The sequence below is a fragment of the Onychomys torridus genome, chromosome 7 (genome assembly GCF_903995425.1).
Source record: "Onychomys torridus chromosome 7, mOncTor1.1, whole genome shotgun sequence".
In the NCBI taxonomy this organism is placed as follows: Eukaryota; Metazoa; Chordata; class Mammalia; order Rodentia; family Cricetidae; genus Onychomys; species Onychomys torridus.
In genome coordinates, this window is record NC_050449.1 from 101,073,041 (window position 1) to 101,090,204 (window position 17,164).

Consider the following 17,164-nt stretch of genomic DNA (forward strand, 5'->3'; position numbering starts at 1 on the left):
TCTAGATTGGCCTGTCTTGGTTGTGTTCCACAGGGTTGGGGGATGCTTCCTGAAGCCTCAGGAGTATGGAACCAACAGTCTAGCAAAAGGCCTTTATTGTCCCTGGCTGGAGGGCAGGGTCAGAGGTAGCTGACATCATTATAGATGATAGGTTGGCGGCTGCGACAGTTCATGAGGGCTGCAAATCGGGAGATGTCCGCAGGCAGGTCAGGTTCTGGACGAGGTGGGTATGACAGTCGCTTTCCTGCCATAGCTGCCCGGCGAGCCCTGGCCAGCCGCCTCCGAAGCTGCTCAGAGAGGCCAAGCAGGAACTGAGGGGGTCGAGCACGGGCTCGGGGTACACCTCCATCACTCTCCTCACCGGCTGCCTCAGGCAGCTCCATCCAGTTGTGAACCAAATCAGCAAAACAGTTATCCCCTAGCACCAGGGGCTGCCTACTACGGCCCCTGTTCAGCAGGGCTGCCGTCCAATCCTCTGCTTCCAATCCCTGCCAATGTTCCAGGCAAGCATCTGGAGTGGACTTGGGCCTCGGACGGTGGGCAGGTGTTATGCCAGTTACAGCTGCCCTGCTACGCAGGGGGAGGTCACTGACTGAGAAACGCTGGCTATGAGGTGGCCGTTCTGAGGGTGCTTGACGCCGGGGTACAGACAGCTCTTCCTCTGGCCATGTACTGCCTGACACCTCTGAAAAGCCAGAGTCCCAGTCTAAGGCATGTTCCCTGGGACATCCCAAGGGTACACCCCTGTCTTCAGCTACCAAGGCTTCCTCTTCCTCCTCCTCTTCCACACAGCAGACAGAGTCCTCTTCCAGAGCGTCTGAGGCCCTGAACTGGCGTTTGGGCTGTACGCTTGGATCCGTTTTGGGTTTTGGTTGCAATGGCCCAGGCACTGGAGGTGAGCCTGTGTCCCGACCACACAACTGAAGGGAAAGAGAGAGCAGAGGTCGGAGAGGGATTTCTTATCACCCCTTAGTGTCTGGCCAAGCCAGCCCTGAAGGAGGGTTCACAAGGACTTGAAAAGCCCCTGGGCAGCAAGGCGGAACTGTAAGCATAGGGCCCACATGGGGGCACTGGCACCCGAGGCTCATGTGGCTCCCATCCACCGAGCTGGTGGCAGTCCTGCAGGCTGCAGCACGCAGGGCCGGGCAAGTCAGCACGCGCCACCTGGGCAGGCAGGCAGGCAGGCAGGGTAGAGGAAGGAGGTACAGGCCGGCCCATGGTAGGGGATGTCCACAGCAGCACAGCACTGCTTTAGGCCCTTGGCGCTCCCTGCCAGTCCCCCCAAAAGAAACTTCTCTGCTCTCTTCCCCCGCCGCCGCCGGCAGGGCCAGCTGGGCGCCTGTTACCTGATGCCCAGAACAGCTCCCAACCGTCAGAAACCCGAAGCGAGCCATCTGGGCCATCTGCACCGCGCTGCCCTGCCCCCATCCTGACTCGGATGGGCACCCGGAGCCCACTCCGTACCCGCTTGTTGTTCCAGCCAGGCGGCAGCCACGCACCCCCCCACACACGTCCTCACAACCACACCCACTCCAAAGCCTCACCAGTTCCCAGCGGAGCTGGCTCAGGAAGCTGTCAAGCCGAGCGCTGTGCATGTTAGCGCTGCTGCTGTAGCCCCCTCCAGGCTGTCCGGCTGGATCACCCGCGGAAGCAACGCCGAGTGGGCCAGCTCGGCCCGCCAGCGGCGTCCTCACCCTCGCCTTCCTTCCAGGCTCCTCGCTCTCGGTAGCTCCCGCCGCTGCCGCCCCAACATCTGGCAGCCGCGCCCCGCCCCGCCTCCCGCGCCCCAGCCAATGGAGGCGGGGCGGGCTGGAGATGTCCTACCCTTTGGAGCCCCGCCCTCCAGCCCCGCACTGCTGAGGAGACCGGCTGGAGCACCCCGGGAGACACTAAGGGCAGTTCAGGACCCCCTGGTGTCTCCAAAGGTTTGGCTGACCCTGCGTGACGCAGGACAGACGCGACCTCCTCCCGCCCCCGCGCGTTCGTCCAGGGGTCTCAGCTTTCCAATTTGTTCCCTGGTGAAATAGCGGTCTCCAGTACTGGGGCCCCCGAAGCGACGCCCGCGTGTGGGCACTGCGCGCGATCGTCGGATCTGACGAGATGTGGCCCACTCGGGGTCTGTCAAGGCTGGCCTTGACAATCCTTGATAATGATAGGACTGAGATTCCGCGCGGTGACTACTCTGCGAAGAGCCTTGAGACAGGCAGTAAGGGAAGGGCCACGGCTAAATCGCCTCCGGCATCCCTCTAGGCCGGTCTGAGCCGAGGTAGGCTGGACCGCCCTCTAGTGGGGATCGCGGGCCTATGGTCTACAGCCCCACTTCCCAGCACCATCAGCCAATAGGTTTCGTGCGGAAATGGAAAAGAAAAACTGCTCTTTGGCCAGAATATTCAGAGCCTTTCCCCTAAGACGATTCCATAATCAAAGGTGGAGTCTAACGAGACAGATTGGACCTATCAGCAGGCGGGAAAATATAGGAGCATGAGGGCAATAAGTTCAGTCGAGAGATGGGAGTCTTTAAAAGATGTGGCTGAGCCGGGAGGTGGTCGCGCAGGTCTTTAATCTCAGCTCTAGGCAGGCGGATCTCTGTGAGTTCCAGGTCAGCCAGCTTTGTTACCCAGAGAAACCCTGTCTCGAAAAACAACAACAGATACGGCTGACATCGTTATGCAACTGGATTCAATTCATTTAAGTCCACTGAGGAGAGGCATTTTATACGAAAGGGTTTGACAATATAAAGGACATCAAGGAACAGGAGCTAGGTAGACCAAACTAAGGAAAACACAGATGTGTGGGACGGGTGGGGAAGGAGTCACCAAAACCAAGCTTCCAGCAGCCTTATGGGAAACTCTGGGTTTTGTTTTTGGCGCCATGAGGAGCATGGAACTTTTTTCAGGGAATGACTAGGGCTGGTTCCTGTGAGACACAGTTGTTTCGAGAGAATGACTCTGTAATCAGAGCCGAGGTTCTACCCTTTATCCCAGGCAATGGTGTGTGTATGGAAGCTAGTTCTGAGCCCAGAGAGTAAACAGAAGCGTCATTTTAGAGCAGTGGTTCTCACCCTTCCTAATGCTGGGACCCTTTAATAATACAGTTCCTCATGGTGTGGGGACCCCCAACCATAAAATTATTTTGTTGCTGCTTCATAACTGTAATTTTTGTTTCCTTTTGTTTTTCAAGACAAGGTTTCTTGGTGTATCCCTGGCTGTCCTAGAACTCACTATGAAGACCAGGTTGGCCCCGAACTCAGGGATCTGCCATCCTCTGCTTCTAATGCTGGGATTTATTTTTTTATTTATTTAATTTAATTTTTTTTTTTTTTTTTTTTTTTTTTTTTTTTTTTGAGCTGAGGACCAAACCCAGGGCCTTGCGCTTGCTAGGTGAGCGCTCTACCACTGAGCTAAATCCCCAACCTTAGTGCTGGGATTTAAAGGTGTGTGTCACCACACCTGGCCATAACTGTAATTTTGCTACTGTTATGAATTATAATGTAAATATTTGATATGGGTCCCCCAACAGGGTCATACCCCACTTGTTGAGAACTACTGTTATAAAGTATGTTTTGGAGCTGAAATCTAGCCTGATTGATATACAGATGCAGTCAGGGAAAGGTAAAACACAAGGCATGGAGTCCAAATTCCAGCCTGAACATCTGGCTTGCTGAAACTGCCATTAAAAACATCTGGTAGAATCTTCTTGTTCCTTTTTCCATCAAATCTTGACGGTCACAAAGACAGAAGAGTACACTGAAGCTGACAGACGTCACAGTCATGTAGTCTGCTGTAGGCACGTGGGCCGGGCTGGAGCAGGCCTGATTCTCTATGTAAAAATGGTATAATTCGAGAATTAAAAAGATGAATGTGAAGCTATGGTCGGTTATAGCAGTTGTTGCTAAATACTTGGGGAAGTCTTCCTTATTTTTGAGTTTTGTTTTGGTTTTTAAAGGGTTATGTAACAAATGAAGGGCTCTCATCTGTGAAGGGCCCTCATCTGTGAAAGGTCGTCATCTGTGAAGGGCCTCATCTGTGAAAGGTCGTCATCTGTGAAGGGTCTCGTGTGATCTGGCCTACAGTTGGAAAAACATCCCTGGAAGGGACAGGCAGGCAAAAGGACAGCTGTGAAGGCAGAAACTTTTGGTTGTAGGATTTACATACATGTAACTAGATCAATAAAGTTTTTTTTTTCAACCTAGTAAAAACTGGAAAGAGAGGCTGGAGAGATGGCTCAGCAGTTAAGAACACTGGCTGTGCTTGTAGAGGACCCCTGTTTGATTCCCAGCACCCACATGGCAGCTCACAACTGTCTGTAACTCTAGTTCCAGGGGACCTTATGCCTTCTTCTGGATTCTGCAGACACTGCACAAACATGCTCCACAGAAATACATGCAGGCAAAACATCCATGCACATAGATAGATAGATAGATAGATAGATAGATAGATAGATTTTTTAAAAAAGAAAAGAAAGAGACTTATGGACTATTACTCTAACTAGGCAAAGATGTATTACATTTGTTAATGTTATGGAATATTACTTTAATTGTGTAAAGGTGTGTTACATTTGTTTAATGATGTAAAGATGAGTTACATTTGTTTCACCTTGCCTGCCTAAGGGACCTGATTGATCTAATAAAAAGGTGAACGGCCACTAGCTTGGCAGGAGAGGGATAGGTGGGGCTGGCTGCCACAGAGACTAAGTAGGAAGAGAAATCTAGGCTTGAAAAAGAAGAGAATGGGGGAAGAAAGAGAGGAATATGTGCGGGGCCAGAAGCCAGGAAGCATGTGGAATAGATATACAGAAAGGAAGAAAGGCAAAAAGCAAAATGTAGATAAAGAGAAACTTTAAAATAAGAGCTAAGACTAAGCATTCATAATCAATAATAGATCTTTATGTCATGATTTGGGAGATGATTGGTGGCCCAAAAGAAAAGTCTGGTACAACTTGTTTTAAAAAATAAAAAATTAAATCTTGGGTTGGGGATTTAGCTCAGTGGTAGAGCGCTTGCCTAGCAAGCACAAGGCCCTGGGTTCGATCCTCAGCTTAAAAAAAAAAAAAATTAAATCTTAAAAAAAAGTCTGAAAGACCAGGAGAAAAGCAAATGATCGTTGTGAACACGTGAGCCTTGAGGAGATGCAGGATCAGCTGGTAGGTATATGACCGTTCCAGGAGAGAGAAACACTGAAGGATTGAACTGGGAAGTAAAGCCAGTGGTGGTGTTTTAGGCCATGGCCTTGCAGGAGCTGGAGGTGATGGGTGTGAAGGAGGGGAGCAGTGAGCAGTTTTCAGGCCCTGAAATCCCTCATTGGATGGAGGTAGGAAAGATGAAGCAGAAGCTGCAGAGAAGCCTGACCATCATAGGGAGTGAGAGAAATCTGAACAAACACGGGTATTTAGAGCCGAAGGGAACAAGCGTCAAGTACTGTGGAGAATTAAGGGCAAAGGACAGATGTCTGGGATTGGGGAAACAGTTCAGCGAAGTGTTTGCAATACAGGGATGAAGACCTGAGGCTACTGAGAACCCATGTGAAAAAGCCAAGGGTAGCAGCAAGGGTCTGTAACCCCAGTGTGAGAAGTTGAGACAGGCTGATCGCTGAGACTTGTTGGCAGGTGACCTAGCCTAGTTGATGGTCTCCAGGCCAATGAGAGATTCTGTGTCAAGCAACAAAACAAACCAAGGTGAACAGCTCCTGAGCAATGATAGTGGAGGCCGACCTCTGGCCCGCACATGTGTGCCAACCCAAACACTCACCTCCACTTACACACAAAAGAATGAGTGTGCAGTGGCATGTGCCTCTAGTGCCATCTACTTGGGAGGCAGAGGCAGGAGCAGTCTGGGCAACATAATGACACCCTGTCTCAAAATAGGGCTGTTGAGATAACTTATTGTATAAAAAAACCTAAGACCCTGAATTCAATTCCTGCGTCCCACAGTACATCACACACATTCACATACACACACCACACACATCATACACACACTCACACACACCAATAATTAAAATTAACACAATAATAAGATTGGAGAGATGGCTCAGTCCTTAAGAACAGTTGCTGCTCTTTTAGAGGACCTGGGTTTGATTCTCAGGAACCATATGGTGCTTCAAAACTATATGTAACTCTGATTCCAGGGTATCTGACACCCTCTTCTAGCCCCTTGGGCCCAAGGCATGCATATGATACACACAATGTATGCAGGCAAAACACTCACATAGAAAATAAAGTAATGAAATGTTAAAAAATTAAGTTGGCAGAAGAAAATGGCTGGTCATTAAGGTCCCTGCCAAGGGCAGTTTTGTGGGGAGAGGGAGGAGCCTAACTCATGTGGACAGACAAAATTGTGATAAACAGCTAGAGAGAACAAATGAAAAAAAGTAGAAAGTATGCTGTTGGTGTAGCCCTGGAATTCCTGCACAAGAGGTGGGGGAGTGAGAGGATAATGAATGAGGACCACTCCAGACTACAGAGAGACCTTGTCTCAGATTTTTTTTTTTTAATAAAAAAGATAATAAATTGACAAATCTCAAAGCTACTGGCTCAGGAAGTCTTAGACTACAGAGATTTATGCAGTTGCCTCCCAGATCAATACCTAGCACATCTTCAGTCCCTCTCAGAAGCTGTCTTTGTACCCTCTGGCTGATATCCCCACAAGTAACCATTACTTTTTTTTCCTCCTTGAGACAAGGTTTCTTTGTGTAGCCTTGGCTGTCCTGGACCTCATTCTGTAGACCAGGCTGGCCTGGAACCCCAGAGCTCTGCCTGCCTCTGCCCTCTGAGTGCTGGGGTTTTAAAGGACTAGACCATCATGCCTGGCCATAACTACTACTTTTATTTCATCTACAAAGAATTCTTTTGTTTGTGGAATGTAGACAACTTTTGAGAGACTTTCTTGGTGGCTGGGCTTAGATTTTATAGGCAGATCATGTTCTAATGGTGGGAGGAGGCAGCTGGAATGTAGACTCTGTGGGGTGGCTGGTCTTGGGGCTAATTTTCCTGGGCACTGTACTAGCTCTGTCTCCAAGGACAATATGACCAGTTTCACCATCTGTAGCTTGAGCCTCCTCCCCTTGTATCCCCTTAGGGTTGGGTTAATGAATGGAAGAATTCACTGGAACCAGCGGAAGAAGGGATTTGCCAGCCCCTCCTGGAGCCTGCCAGGGGTCCAAAGCTCTGTCTGCGGGGTGGGAGGAGCTACAGTCTGGGAAGCCCGCCCGCCAGCTATGTTAAGCTCTGTCTAAGCAACTAACCTGGCAACAGAGTTAGCCTGACAAACAGCTCCCTCTGCTATTTCTTCGGGCTATCATGATGCTCTTTAGGCTCCTGGCGATTCTTTTTGCTTTATTTATCTCTGGTGAGGAGCACGTGGGGGTGGGGGTGGGGACTCCAGTTTTCCAGTGAATTTCTGACCTTTAGATAAGCTAATGTGGAGGCAGAGGCCCAGGGACCCCTGACCCTTGTTCCTCATCTTGGCTGTTTCTTCAACCATGTTCTCTCTCTACCTGTAAAACGTCAGATGTGGGAGGCAAAGGACTTTGGCTGCTTGGCCTGCAGATGTGGTGAGGTCCTGAAGGAGAAAACGCATCGCTGTGTCTCTCTATGTGGCTTTCTTCTAGTCCTCCACAGCTTGCCCTGGTCCATAGATATCTCTGAGAGCCAAGGCCCTGGCACCACCCTTCAGTCTTTTTCCTTCAACTGCTCCTCCTACATGCCCACCCTGGAGTTACTCAGTGTGAGACCCCCCACCAGCTTCTTCAACAACCCCAGCCTGCACAGGCATAAGGGGGTCTATGTGGGAAAGGTAAGGGCATGGTACAACTAGGGATTGTGGGGACCCAAGCCAGAAGTGACAGAAAGCTCAGGCCCTCAGAGTGTTGCCACTTTACAACAGGTGACCTTGAGTAGCTCTGCTCGGCTGGATGCTCTCGCAGTGAACCGCTATGAACTTCAGCTGCAGTACAAATGTGGCAATTTTGTGGTAGCCGGACCACTCTTTGTTCATGTGCAGAGGGACCCCGGTCGTTTCCGGTGTGCCGGTCCATTTGCCAGCCCAGGTAAGGCTAGGGGTGGCAGGTTGGGAGAGGAAAGGCATGGCCTCAACTCAGCCTCCCTGACTTCTCTGGACAGCTGGAGAATTCATCTACGTGCCAGAGACAGTCACCCCTGGGGCCCTGCTGTACACTCTGCTGCTGCCAGGCCTAGGAGCCCAGAGAGCCCAGGTGAGCTCAGAACACAGGGCAGTGAGTGCAGCATGTGAGAGAGAAATCTCAGCTCATGCCAGGCCAGGCACCGCCTCCCAAGACCCTGAAGTAGATAGCTGAACCTCTGCATGATTCATGTTCTTGGAGAGGGCCACTAAGAGCTGCGTACCTTCCCATTGATGAGGGCAGTTTCCCACAGGAACCAAATCTTCAGAGTTCTATGTATTCTGAGTTCTACATGACTTTTTTTTGGGGGGGGGGGTTCGAGACAGGGTTTCTTAGTGTAGCTTTGTGCATTTTCTGGAACTCACTTGGTAGCCCAGGCTGGCCTGGAACTCACAGAAATTCGTCTGCCTCTGCCTCCCAAGTGCTGGGATTAAAGGCGTGTGCCACCACCACCCCGCCCAAACCCCCCTTTTTTTTACCGTGAGAGTCTGCACATGGGTGTGCATGAGCACACACATGCTGAGGCATACACGTGGAGTTAGGAGGACAACTTCTGGGTGTTGGTTCTCTCCTTCCACCATATGGGTCAAACTCAGGCTGTTCAGGCTGGCAGGAAAGGCAGGAGCCAACTCTGTTGGGGGATATTTTAACTAGGCAAAGATGTGGTACATCTGTTTATGCTGCAGAACATGAACTGTGGGAAGGCGTGTTACTTTTGTTTATCCTGCATTTGTTTAATTATGTAAAGATGTGGTGCCTCTGTTTCACTTTGCCTGCCTAAGGTACCTGAAGTGGTTCAATGAATAGCAGCAGAACAGCCAATAACTAGGCAGGAGAAAGGATAGGTGGGGCTGGCAGAGAGAGAAAATAAATAGGAGACATCCATGCTTGAGAGAGAAGAGGATGAGGGACAGTCCCAACACAAGAAGTCAGGCAGACAGACACAGTGAAAGCAAGACATACAGAATAAGAAAGGGAATAAGCTGTGAGGCAAAAGGTAAATAAAGAGAAAACAGGTTAATTTAAGTAAAAAGAAAGAGCCAGAAACCTGTCTAAGCTAGGCTGAGCATTCAACACTAATAATAAATCTCTGTGTCATGATTTGGGAGCTGATTGGTGGCCCCGAAGAAAAAGCCTGGTACACAACTCACAGGTCTTTGTTAGTGTTGATTGCTTGTTTTCGAGACAGCCAGGGTTACATAGATCCTGTCTAAAAGAGGTTTTTTTTGTTTTGTTTTGTTTTTTTTAAATCCTGAAGGGTATTTGTTAGTTCTATCAGAAAGTACTGAGGATCAGACCCAGGGGTCACATGGAAGGCAAAAGGCTGGGGTAACAGCCAGGGGCAGGATCCGGAACCACCCGCCAGTTAGAAGCAGCAGCCTGCTGGGTTATCGAAGGATGTTGACAGGGGCCCTGGGGACTGTAGAGGACCACTGATATCTCTGTTCTGTTAGATGAACATCACCAGTGCCCAAGACCCTCCGCTCTTCCCCGGGCCTTTCTCCATAGACGAGCAGGGATTGCTGCGAGCACCATCCCAGGGCCTCAGAGGGCAGGCTTTCAAGGTAAGCGTGGCTTTGGACCTGGGGATAGCTACGGATTGGGTAGGACTGCCACCTCCTGAACTTGCCTTTGACTAATATGCTTGTCTCAGCCCACCTGCTGCCCCTGCTGACTGCCCTCTCAGTCTGGCTTTCTTCCAGACTGAGGTCTGGAAGTCCAGAAAGAGGGCAGGCCTGTGATTCTGGGACCTCACAGGTCCTCTAATGTAGAGTGCAGTGTGGCAATCAAACTTGAAGAGAAAACTTTGGGTAAAGTGGCCAGCAAGAAGGAAGTCCCCTCTTCAAAATGGTCATTTCCGCAATTCCCTGGGTTCCATCCCCAGCACCACAAAAACAAACACACTTCCGCCTCTTAGTAACTGGCTCTTAGCAACTCTAACCTAATTCACACTTCTACTCAGAAGAATTGGTGGCCCAGAGTTATAGGGTTCAAAGGGATACTTGTCAGCGGCATGATAACTCACAGGCAGGGTTCCTTGTGGAGGTCTGGAGGACTGCCTATTTGAAGAGAGGACCAGGCGTGGGTAGAGCAGTGGACACATAACATGGCTTCTTTCCTGTCATATATGCACTGACAGACCTTCCAGCTGCAGATTTTAGTGTCTTTAGGAAAAGGCCAAAGCTGCAAAGGGATGCTGACAGTGAAGGTTTTGCCTGCACCCTCCAGCCAAGTCTCCTTCCCGTAAGGCTCCCCTACCCTGGGACACTGGAGGATTCTGCATCTATCCCCTGGGAAACAGTTGGGGTAGGCTGCAGGGCTGCTGGAGCATTCTAGCTCCCTAGGGAGGGGAGCCCTAGGGAGGGGCCTGGGGACCCTGCTGTAATAAGCAGGAGAAAGGTTTGCTTTTGTTTGTTTGTTTGTTTTTGGTTCAGACAGAAAGCCCAGAGTATCACCATCCCAGAGGATCTGGTCCCTGGGAGTAAGGTGATTCAGGTCCAGGCTAGGGGATTCAATTTACTCTATGAAATCATCTCCCCATTACCCAGTCAACTCTACTCCATTGGACAAGGTGAGGGAAGGAGGAGGGTGGGTCCTGGGATGTCTGTAGTTGGGAAAGGGTCGGGGGACAGAGGTAACTCCTAACGGAAAGGTTGGGTTGAGAGCCTTGACCTTAGAGGAGGGGATGGAAGCGGTCAGGACCATCTATCTGCCCGCCTTGAGGCAGTTGGTGGAAAGCAAAGCGGGACTGAGCTGGGGCGGGGCGGAGCTTTGTTTCTTACACTCTCCAGCTGACGGGGTAGTGAGGACCACCGCGCCCCTGGATTTGGCTGGCGCTCAGGGTGCAGCAGTCACGAAACTGCAGGTGAGGGCCTTTGAGAAGCTCCGGCCTTGGGCCAGTGCCGAGTTCGATCTCACGGTTAACGTGCGAGCAGTCAACCAGTGGCCCCCACGCTGCCATCCAGCGCTACTGGTGTGAGTACCCTGAAGCCATGCCCCGGCTTGTTGGGGTGAGATTCCCTGGCTCACCATTGGTCCAGACTCCTTCCTGTCTTGCCTGCTGCCCTCCACTCCCAGGACTCAAGTCCCAGAGACTACACCGGTGGGCACGGTACTGAGCAAGATCACTTGCGTTGACCCAGACTCTGCTGGCGGCCCCCTCGACTTCCAGCTGCAGTTCCACAACCCTCCCGACTCTGCCAGCCTCCATCTTCGTGACAGAGTCCTTGAGGTGCCCAACACCCACTCTTAAACTCCCGTGCAGACAAGGCGGGTGGGCCAAGGTTTATTGGCGTTGAGACCATGGAGGTGGGATGGGAGTCTGGAAACTGGGTCAAGGTAGGATAAACGTGGATACCCTGGTTTGAGGCACTGTGACAGGCCTCAGGTTCTTCAGATCCCGGCTTCATCTTACTCTCTGTCCCCTTGGCCAGGTGAATACTACACTGGATTGTGACACTCTTGGGGCTTGCTTCCAGCATGCAGCATCCATCTTGGTGTTGGATGATGGCCAGCCCCAGATGACCAGTGAGTGACTACTTAGGCCTGAACATTCAGGACAGGGCTATTTTGCCCACTCCTTCCCATTCCCCTGACATAGACAGCTTTCTTCCCTCAAAAACTAGGTCAGGGTTGTCTCAGTTTAAGATCCCTAGGATGTCTCTCTAAAGATCCCCCCACCATTCCCCAGAAAACCCTCTCTCCAATATAGGGACATGTTTACTTATTAAGAACCCTAGGGCAGGCTGGGTGGTGGCGGCACATACCTTTAATCCCAGCACTCAGAGCCAGAGCCAGAGCGATCTCTGTGAGTTCAAGGCCAGCCAGGTCTACAAAGTGAGATCCAGGACAGGTACCAAAGCTACACAGAGAAACCCTGTCTCAAAAAACAAAACAAGGGCTGGAGAGATGGCTCAGAGGTTAAGAGCAATGATTGCTCTTCCAGAGGTCCTGAGTTCAATTCCCGGCAACCACATGGTGGCTCACAACCATTTGTACCCACTTCTGTATACATCATAAATAAATTTAAAAAAATAACCCTAGGGCAGGTCTGGGTACCTCAGGCCAGCTCCTTAACTGCCAAATGGTCTCCAGCTGAGGTTCCAGTACTGGTGATGGTAACACCCGTCAATGAGTTCTCCCCAGCCTGTGTCCCACGAACGTTCCGGGTTCGGGAGGATGCAGGGCCCCACACTCTGCTGGGCTCCATGGTGGGCACGGATATGGATTACCCTCATAACAGCCTTGAGTACTACATCTCTGGTGGACCCTCCACCTTTGCTGTGGATCGTCTCAGTGGTACTTAAACCCCAGGGCTGGGAGGGAGGGATGGGGCCATGTTGACTCTGCAGGCTAAGGCTGTGACATCCACCCCTTCTAGGAGAGCTTCGCCTCCTGGGGCCTCTGGACTATGAGCAGCAAAGGTGGTACAAGATCATTATTCTCCTGATTGATCACAGCCAGGACTGTGACCTCAACCACCACCGCTCAGGTTCATGTACTGTTACCATTGAGGTTGAGGTAATTGACCTCCAGGGCCTGGGAAAGACAAACTTCCCTCTGGCCTTTTGCTTTTCCATGCAGATGTGTGTTTCCTACAGGGGCTGGTCGAAGGGAGGGGCTCACTGTGGAAAAACATCATCACCCTTGCTTGCCACTTAGGTTTGGTGTTTTCAAAGGAAGCTGAAGGGCTAGCCTGGGGGTTTGAGGAGTGGACTGTAACCACTCCTAACCCCATGGCCTTCCTCCAGGATGTGAATGACCATGCCCCCGAGTGTGAGCCTCCATTTCAGGAACTCACCATCTACACTCCCCTGGGTCGAAGCATGGAGGTGACCAAGGTGTCATGCTGGATCCCTGAGGAGCCACAGCGCTCGGCCCTCTCCCATAGCATCGTGGGAGGTGTGGATGTGGGGGCCACCGGGCTCTTGGCGAGGGTCTGGCTAAGGTCGTAATACTACTTCTCTTACTGCTCTGCTTTCAGGGAATAGCCAGAGCCGATTTAGACTGCAAGGGACCGTCCTGATGCACAATGACACTGTACTGGGGCCTCCATGGCCAGAGCAGCCCTGCACCTATGAGCTATTGATCCATGTTGCTGATGTGGGCCCTTCCACCCCCCACCTCAGCACCACAACCACCATCATTGTGCATCTAGTTCCTTGGAGGGCCAGCACGGTGGCCACCAGCACCCACAGAAGCACAGTGAGGGGGACTCAGGCCCTTAGGGTTGGGAGAGAGGATCTTGAAGGGTGAAGACATCTAGTTTTTTAGAGAAGACATTTTAGTGAAAACTTCTGGGTGCAAAAAAAAAAAATCAATCTGGGGTGTGAAGTGCTTCAGTTCATAGAGAATTTCAAAGCTGGACTGTCAATGGCAGTGACCCTCCCTCCTTTCAGGTGTCCTCAACAATGACACCCCTGATTGTGACAGAGGTAGAGGCGTTCTGGAAGCCAGAGCCTTGGTTTGTGGTGGTGCTGACAGCGACTGGCGTAGTTCTCCTCCTGGCTCTGGGCTGGCTCCTCAGCAGGGTCCTCCGGGGGTACGTCTCCATCTCTGTGCTTCCGGCTCCCCAGCCTATACTCAGACACTGGCTGGAATAGGTAGTTTTACTCAGTATTTGATGACACTGCCAACACTGGTGGGCAAACAGGTTGAGGAGGGCTGCTGCTGCCTTTCCAGAAGTATTCAGACTGAGACGTTGAGTGGAAGTGGTCTCCATCATTGGTGGAGTTCAGTCTTGAAACTGGATGAACATAGATGGCTCAGAGTTTGAAATTGACCTGTTCCCAACCTCTGTTTTCTACCAGATATCTGCCCTGCTTCTGTAAATTGAATCCTCTGAGCCTAGGGGTAGGACAGATAACGGCGTAGGCATCTCACAAAGGCTGTTTCTAATATAAAGGGACAGATAATGACACTCCTTAGTGTCAGCAGGCCTGCTACTTTGACGGTTTGCTTCCTCCTTCTGGCCTTTTAGGTTTGCCCAGTTACTACAGGCACCGAGCAAACCAGCCAGAGCTCTGCTGCTGAACAGGTCAGTCTCCTTTGCTTACCTCTGTGCCTCAGGGAACCCAGCCCCTAGACACAGGCTGGGGCCCAGACTTTTGTGCTTCTTGTACATGCTTCTACTCCAACTTGCTATAGCATCCCAGGAAATGAAGGACCCGTTGAGAAACTCATGGAGGCACCAAGAATGGAGATGTCCCAGGTACCCAGAACTTCCATGAGTCTGGCATGCCATATCCCAAGTTGAGGGCACTGAGGCTGCTCTAGGGTACTGACTATCCCTGCAAAGCCTGCCTTCCTCCCTGTGAGTGGCTACCCCTGTGAGCATACCCACACCACCACCAGATAGCGGAGGCAGGTGGGCACCCAGACCTTCCATCTGCTCCCCATGGGCAAGGTTCAACTCACTGTGCCCTTTATTCTTTTCGGCAGCATTTTGATGGCAGAGCCCACGATGTCCGTAAGTCTCTACTTTTGCTAACTATTGTCTGCCTGGGCCCTCACCCTTTCTCAGAATTCTCTCTTCCCTTTACCCATCTCCATTTTTACTGCTAGCACTAAGCATCCAGCATCTACATTTTCACTGACTGAGCTCTTCTCTGACCCCCCCACTCACCCTCTGTCACCCCGCCCCCTCCCGTTCAGCCAACTTCCATCGAACACCAATAGGGGGCCAGATGACTCGGACCCGGTCTTGTCCCATCTCCCAGCAGGAGGGAGACGCTGTTGCCGGGAGAGCTCCCTAGATAGTCCAGTTTCACCAGTAAAATTGTAGCAGAGTGATCTGACATTGGCGGCTGGAGGGGAACTGGTGTCCACTGGCTTTCTGTTCACTTGCGTTGAACCTCAGGGTTCTTTGTTGAGAAGGGAAGGAGGTGATGAACTGGACCCTGGGGGAAGGGGTGATTACAGGGCTGAAGCCCCTTCTCCCCTTCTCTCTCCTGCTCATGTGGGCTCAGGCACAGGGAGAGATTACCTGTTCAGCACGCGCACTGGAGCCCGGCGTTGGCTCTGAGGCCAAGCAGCTGCTTTCCTATGTGTGGAATCCCTTCTCACATGATCATAGCCTGCATTTCCAAGTTGATTCAGCAATAAAGATTACAAACAGAACACTACCCACCTTATAATCTTTGTGTGGGAGAAGCTCTGAGATCCCTTTCCTTGTTCTTACTTGGAAAGTGCCACCTCCTTCTGGGCACCCTATGAAACAGTAGATTATTTTTCTTTGAAGAAGCATTGTCTGATGCTCTGGTGCAACTGACACTTTGTAGAAGAGGCTCTTATCTTTGTTAGTGATTGACGGGTCTCCAGTTGTCCTGTATAGTCAGAGGTTTTTTTTTTTTTTTTTTTAGGCAGGGTCTTGCTGTGTTGCCCTGGCTGGCCTGGAACTCTCTATGTGGACCAGGCTAGCTTCAGACTCATAGATCCACCTTTTGCCTCCTCAGTGTGTGCCACCATACCCAGCAAGACTTGGTTTTTTTGGTTTGGTTTGGCTTTTAGAAACGGAGTTTCTCTGTGTAACAGTCCTGGCCGTCCTGGAACTTGCTTTGTAAACCTCAAATTCAGAGGCCCGCATGCCTGTGCTGGGATTGAAAGTGAGCGCTGCCACCACCATCCAGAAAAAAAAAATTTAATGTGTTTATTGAGACAGTGTCTCCCGATATAACCTTGGCTATCCTGGAACTCACTTGTAGACCAGGCTGGTCTTGAACTAACATAGATCTGTCTGCCTCTACTGAGTGCTGGGATTAAAGGCGTACACCACCATGCCAAGCAAAACTTTAAAGATATGGTTTATTCTTGTAGTTTAGACTGGCTTGGACTGCAGGCCTGCCTCAGTCTCCTGAGTGCTGGGATTGTAGACACATGCTGTCATGGCTGGTTGACATTAGTGTGTACACACACATACATGCACACGGCAGCCAGAGGACAACCTCAGGTATCATACCTCTCCCCTCCCCATTGAGACAGGGAGTCTCACTGACCTGAAACTCACCCAGGCTAGGCTGGCTGACCAGTGAGGCCCAGGGATCTGCCTGTCTTCCCTTCCAGCACTGGGAGTACAAGTGAGCATCACCATACCTAGCTTTTACTGTACTGTTTAAATACACTGTAGATTCCAGGGCACTCTCTCTCCAGCTCAACATTTTTGGTTTTTTAGGTTCATCAGCCCTCATGGGCAGCTTGTCAACTTTGTGTAGAGGTTTTATAGGGAAGGATCTGGAATTTCTATATAAAGTTAAGGGGCAGGAGAGATGTGGGAATCTGTACTTATTTGTTCCCATTGATTTCTTATTGCTTGGCTCTTCCAGCGCTAATCTAGGCTTTGCTGCACATAGCCAGTGCCTCTGTAACAGCCTGAAGAACAGATTTGACTGTGCAATGCTGGCCCCAGGCCCAATCTGGTACCTTGTTTGTCTCCAAGAAGAGGCTACACTTAACTGTTATCTCCAAGATATCTCAATCTTCCCCCTCTTGATAAGTCTGTAGGCTGAACCCTACTTGAGAACTGGAAAGTCTCCATTCTGGGGTCGTTATAGTGCCCAGGAAGGGTATGAATACCCTCTGGAAAAAGCATTGCTCTGGTCTTATTTTAGAGACAGGGTCTCATAATGCAGCCCTAGCTGGCCCAGAACTCACTATGTAGACCAGGCTGTCCTCAAACCCAGAGATTGGCTAGTCTCTGTCCGAGAGATTGAAGGTGTGTACTACTATGCTCTGCCCAAGAAAAAGACTATAGAGGAAATATTTTCATATGTATGTGTATGTCTAAATATACGCCACATGTGTACTGATGCCCATGGTGGCCAGAAGAGGGTGCTGGATCTTATGAAAATGGAGTTACAGGCTGCTGTGAGCTGCCTGATGTGAGAGCTGGGAACAGAACTCAGGTTCTTTGAAGAACAGCAAGTGCTCTTAATCACTGAGCCATCTCTCCCACAGAGACTCATAATGGTGTTTCCATCAAAGCTAGAATATTAGAAGCTTCATGCCCAGCAGCCCGAGAATGGCTACAG

The 17,164-nt window shown here is 50.7% G+C and overlaps 2 protein-coding genes across 6 annotated transcripts; one reads left to right on the top strand and one right to left on the bottom strand.

Moving 5' to 3' along the window:
- Window positions 1-77: 77 nt before the first annotated feature.
- On the bottom strand, window positions 78-2,233 carry Inka1 (inka box actin regulator 1). The gene is made up of 2 exons (XM_036193440.1): window positions 1,545-2,233; window positions 78-920 (listed from the first exon to the last, which is right to left on the bottom strand). Exons 1-2 carry the CDS (start codon window positions 1,593-1,595, stop codon window positions 120-122), a joined length of 852 nt encoding a protein of 283 aa, XP_036049333.1. The 5' UTR covers window positions 1,596-2,233; the 3' UTR covers window positions 78-119.
- Cdhr4 (cadherin related family member 4) lies at window positions 1,548-15,257 on the top strand. 5 transcript variants are annotated; one of them, XM_036193436.1, is made up of 19 exons: window positions 1,548-2,266; window positions 7,608-7,792; window positions 7,883-8,045; window positions 8,119-8,210; window positions 9,593-9,703; window positions 10,279-10,382; window positions 10,574-10,710; window positions 10,931-11,114; window positions 11,217-11,370; window positions 11,573-11,666; window positions 12,234-12,437; window positions 12,520-12,659; window positions 12,890-13,040; window positions 13,123-13,343; window positions 13,538-13,680; window positions 14,119-14,175; window positions 14,286-14,349; window positions 14,580-14,607; window positions 14,793-15,032. In XM_036193436.1, the coding sequence occupies exons 2-19, from the start codon at window positions 7,700-7,702 to the stop codon at window positions 14,891-14,893; spliced, it is 2,241 nt and encodes a 746-aa protein (XP_036049329.1). In that variant the 5' UTR covers window positions 1,548-2,266; window positions 7,608-7,699; the 3' UTR covers window positions 14,894-15,032. The 5 variants fall into 5 exon arrangements, with proteins under 5 accessions (XP_036049329.1, XP_036049328.1, XP_036049327.1 ...); XM_036193435.1 differs by lacking the exons at window positions 1,548-2,266; window positions 14,793-15,032 and adding exons at window positions 7,259-7,345; window positions 15,107-15,257; XM_036193434.1 differs by lacking the exon at window positions 1,548-2,266 and adding an exon at window positions 7,259-7,345.
- The last annotated feature ends 1,907 nt before the right edge of the window (window positions 15,258-17,164 follow it).